We start from the raw sequence: 5,000 nt of genomic DNA on the forward strand, positions 1-5,000 counted from the left end.
CCGTGTGTCCGTGTGTCCGTGTGTATGTCCGTCTGTCTGTCACTGTGTGTGTGTATGTGTGTGTGTGTGTGTGTGTGTGTGTGTGTGTGTGTGTGTGTGTGTGTGTGTGTGTCTACTCCCTCTCTCCTCCCAGATCAACTCGCGGGGCGGCGGGTGCTCAGGCTCGGCGCGCGCTCTCCAAACTTAAATAACTTTAATAATAAGTTTATTTGTGAAATAGAAATTGTATTAATAACTTTATTGAAGAACGGAGGACAAAAGCAAGAATTAATTTTTGGATTGTACTGCAGCTGTTCCGGACCTGGATTATCTGCTGGTTGTGAGGCGGCGGGACAGCTCCATGAAGCCGGACAGCATGGCGGAGGATCCCCGCGGGAAGAGAAGAAAGCAGGCTCACCCCCGGAGACAGACCGGTAAGAGTCACTCACTGTGCACGGAAAAGGCGCTCTAAGGCGGGGAGACAGACCGGGAGCTCCCGATGCGGTGCTTTCAAAGTTCTGCTGTAGGACTTTCTGCAGGGGGCTGGATGAGATGGAGGGGACACACCGGGACCACGGTCCAGCGGGCGAGGGTCCGGGTCTCAGACACCGTTTTCTGCTCCGGAGGACCTGTGGCTGTTCCTCTTAGAACCGCACGTCTCCTCTCCATCGTAATGTTCCCTATGATATAAATAATAACAACAATAACAATAATGTCGCGCAGTTCAAATATATTTGACTTTGACTATTTTAATAGTTGTTTTACTTTATCCTCGCGGTCTGGAGCTCGTGCAGAAACAAAGTTCCGCGAGCCCTCAGTTAATAAAACCTTAAAAACATAATTGAAAAAGTTGGTTAATTTAGATTAATTTGAGTGATCCCGTTGATTTTATTTAAAGTGTTCATGTTTCTGAGGAAGCTGCAGTTTGTTGTGGGAACACTGATCCGTGTTTAGCGTCAACAACAACATCATGAATGTAAACCAGGAGGAACAAACCCGGTTCAGGCCTCAGCCGTTGGGTTAGCTATGGTTAGGGTTAGGGTAAGGTTTAGCTAAACACTATTAAAAATGTGACTTCACATTCAAGTGTTTATTCCTCGCTGGGTCTCGGGGTCCGGGGTTCGGGGGTGTAGATGGCTGAGGGGGGTGAATTAGGGTGTAACAGGACTCCTCTCATCCAGCTGTGGCAGCAGCTGTCTCTACATGTGTAAATCCGGTTCTCTGTTTCTCTCTGTTCTCAGAACGTTTATTAAAACCTCAACGTTCTCATTTTTTTAATCGATAGAAAAGTTTTCCTGTGTCATGTTTGAAGAATAAACATACATACAAATAAAACCAAACATCTATATTAACACTCAAAATAAAGCAATGTTTATATTGAATATGGTTGAAATAAAAGGGTACCCATAGAAATTCAATTAAAATTGGAATAAAATATCTGCATTTACAATGAGCCGAACTGACTGTTATAACGTAAACGAGATGTGTGCATTAATATGGTGCATAGAGTCTCTGATGTGGCTGGGGGTCACCTTCAGGGGGGGTCTGGGCTTGTTAATGAGGCCGGTAGCGGAGGGGAAGAAACTGTTCAGGTGGAGAGAGGTTTTGGTCCGATGGAGTGCAGCCTCCTCTCAGAGTAAACCGTTTGTGAGAACGTTTCAGAACATAGAGACCTCGGTCTGAGGGTTTCAGCTTCCCCTCCATCACCTCAATTCTGACTGAAAGAATTCATGAGAGCAGGTCCGTAATGGAGGACTTGTTCCTGAAAAGGGCTGCTGGTTTTAACTCGTTAAACTCGTGTAGAGTAATCAGACTCTCTGAGGCTCAGAGTCCTGACGGTGACGGGGTTTAACGATTCTCCGTCTGCAGACAGCTGATCAGAGCCCATACTCCTCACACTTCAGACTTTGAAGGTCTCAGACAGTGACAGTGTTTTACGCTTTCTGATTTTAGAGACACGTTATCAGGTGAGTCTTAAAAACCAGTGAGTCTTAAACATGATTTATCCTCCATCTTGTTCAGACACAAGAGAGCTTTCCTCCGTCCGTGCTGTTGTTAATGGTGTTAATGGCTTTAATGGCTTTAGTGGCTTTAGTGGTGTTAATGGTATTGGTGCTGGTGATGGTGGTATGTGTGTGGATTTGTGGTATTCATGGTATTGATGGCAGTTGACAGTGTTGGGGCTGTTGATGGTATGTTGTGTTATTGTATTGATGGTGTTTATGCTTCTCATCGTATTATGGTGTTGATGGTTTTGATGGTATTACCTGCTGTTAGTTGTATCCTTGGTGCTGGTATTGTTGATGTTGATAGCAGTTAATTGTATTGTTCAGAATCAGAAGTCCTTTATTCGTCCCGACCATACACAAATACAATGAGTCAAAGGGCCCTCTTTGTCCCACAGAGATGTTTCCTATCTTCAGGGTTCCTCTGCAGACATGTTCCTGCTGTTAGCGTGCAAACAGCAGCTCTGGTGATTCTGCAGGTTCTGGTGTTTCAGCAGGTTCTGGTGATTCGGCAGGTTCTGGTGATTCAGCAGGTTCTGGTGATTCGGCAGGTTCTGGTGATTCAGCAGGTTCTGGTGATTCGGCAGGTTTTGGTGATTCTGTAGGTTCTGGTGATTCTGCAGGTTCTGGTGATTCTGTAAGTTTTGGTGATTCTGTAGGTTCTGGTGATTCTGCAGGTTGTGGTGATTTAGCAGGTTCTGGTGATTTTGTAGGTTCTGGTGATTCTTGTGATTCTGTAGGTTCTGGTGATTCTGGTGATTCTGCAGGTTCTGGTGATTCTGCAGGTTCTGGTTATTCTGCAGGTTCTGGTGATTCTGCAGGTTCTGGTGATTCAGCAGGTTCTGGTGATTCTGTAGGTTTTGGTGATTATGTAGGTTCTGGTGATTCTGGTGATTCTGCAGGTTGTGGTGATTCAGCAGGTTCTGGTGATTATGCAGGTTCTGGTGATTCTGTAGGTTCTGGTGATTCTGGTGATTGTGCAAGTTCTGGTGATTCTGCAGGTTCTGGTGATTCTGGTTATTTTTGCAGGTTCTGGTGATTCTGGTTATTCTGCAGGTTCTGGTGATTCTGCAAGTTCTGGTTTAGAGTCTGCAGGTTCTGGTGATCCGGCAGGTTCTGGAGATTCAGCAGGTTCTGGTGATTCGGCAGGTTCTGGTGATTTTGTAGGTTCTGGTGATTCTGCAGGTTCTGGTGATTCTGCAGGTTCTGGTTATTCTGCAGGTTCTGGTGAATCTGCAGGTTCTGGTGATTCAGCAGGTTCTGGTGATTCGGCAGGTTCTGGTGATTCTGTAGGTGTTGGTGATTCTGTAGGTTCTGGTGATTCTGGTGATTCTGCAGGTTCTGGTGATTCTGCATGTTGCGGTGATTCAGCAGGTTCTGGTGATTTTGTAGGTTCTGGTGATTCTGTAGGTTCTGGTGATTCTGGTGATTCTGCAGGTTTTGGTGATTCTGCAGGTTTTGGTGATTCAGCAGGTTCTGGTGATTCTGGTGATTCTGCAGGTTCTGGTGATTCTGTAGGTTCTGGTGATTCTGCAGGTTCTGGTGATTCAGGAGGTTCTGGTGATTTTGTAAGTTCTGGTGATTCTGTAGGTTCTGGTGATTCTGTAGGTTCTGGTGATTCTGGTGATTCTGCAGGTTCTGGTGATTCTGCATGTTGCGGTGATTCAGCAGGTTCTGGTGATTTTGTAGGTTCTGGTGATTCTGTAGGTTCTGGTGATTCTGGTGATTCTGCAGGTTTTGGTGATTCAGCAGGTTCTGGTGATTCTGGTGATTCTGCAGGTTCTGGTGATTCTGTAGGTTCTGGTGATTCTGCAGGTTCTGGTGATTCAGGAGGTTCTGGTGATTTTGTAAGTTCTGGTGATTCTGTAGGTTCTGGTGATTCTGTAGGTTCTGCAGGTTCTGGTGATTCTGCAGGTTCTGCAGGTTCTGGTGATTCTGCAGGTTCTGGTGATTCTGTAGGTTCTGCAGGTTCTGGTGATTCTTCAGGTTCTGCAGGTTCTGGTGATTCTGCAGGTTCTGGTTTAGAACAGTGAACACCTGTGGACAGTGAATACCTGTTCACAGTGAACTCCTGTTCACAGTGAATACCTGTTCACAGTGAACACCTGTGGACAGTGAATACCTGTTCACAGTGAATACCTGTTCACAGTGAACACCTGTTCACAGTGAATACCTGTTCACAGTGAACACCTGTGGACAGTGAATACCTGTTCACAGTGAATACCTGTTCACAGTGAATACCTGTTCACAGTGAATACCTGTTCACAGTGAACACCTGTTCACAATGAATACCTGTTCACAGTGAACACCTGTGGACAGTGAACACCTGTTCACAATGAATACCTGTTCACAGTGAACACCTGTTCACAGTGAATACCTGTTCACAGTGAATACCTGTGGACAGTGAATACCTGTTCACAGTGAATACCTGTTCACAGTGAACACCTGTTCACAGTGAATACCTGTTCACAGTGAACACCTGTGGACAGTGAATACCTGTTCACAGTGAATACCTGTTCACAGTGAATACCTGTTCACAGTGAATACCTGTTCACAGTGAACACCTGTTCACAATGAATACCTGTTCACAGTGAACACCTGTGGACAGTGAATACCTGTTCACAGTGAATACCTGTTCACAGTGAATACCTGTTCACAGTGAATACCTGTTCACAGTGAACACCTGTGGACAGTGAATACCTGTTCACAGTGAATACCTGTTCACAGTGAATACCTGTTCACAGTGAACACCTGTTCACAATGAATACCTGTTCACAGTGAACACCTGTGGACAGTGAACACCTGTGGACAGTGAATACCTGTTCACAGTGAATACCTGTTCACAGTGAACACCTGTGGACAGTGAACACCTGTTCACAATGAACACCTGTTCACAGTGAATACCTGTTCACAGTGAATACCTGTTCACAGTGAACACCTGTTCACAATGAATACCTGTTCACAGTGAATACCTGTTCACAGTGAACACCTGTGGACAGTGAATACCTGTTCACA

General features: G+C 45.4%; 1 protein-coding gene across 4 annotated transcripts in view; it reads left to right on the top strand.

Moving 5' to 3' along the window:
• LOC134867657 (zinc finger E-box-binding homeobox 2-like) overlaps window positions 1-5,000 on the top strand; it is a 47,136-nt gene that overhangs the window by 940 nt on the left and 41,196 nt on the right. For all 4 annotated transcript variants that reach the window (XM_063888384.1, XM_063888381.1, XM_063888385.1 and 1 more), the window contains exon 2: window positions 291-413. In XM_063888384.1, the coding sequence (XP_063744454.1) occupies window positions 341-413 (73 nt within the window). In that variant the 5' untranslated portion in view covers window positions 291-340. The remainder of the gene's footprint in view (window positions 1-290; window positions 414-5,000) is intronic.

Source organism: Eleginops maclovinus, chromosome 7 (assembly GCF_036324505.1).
Source record: "Eleginops maclovinus isolate JMC-PN-2008 ecotype Puerto Natales chromosome 7, JC_Emac_rtc_rv5, whole genome shotgun sequence".
Taxonomy (NCBI): Eukaryota; Metazoa; Chordata; class Actinopteri; order Perciformes; family Eleginopidae; genus Eleginops; species Eleginops maclovinus.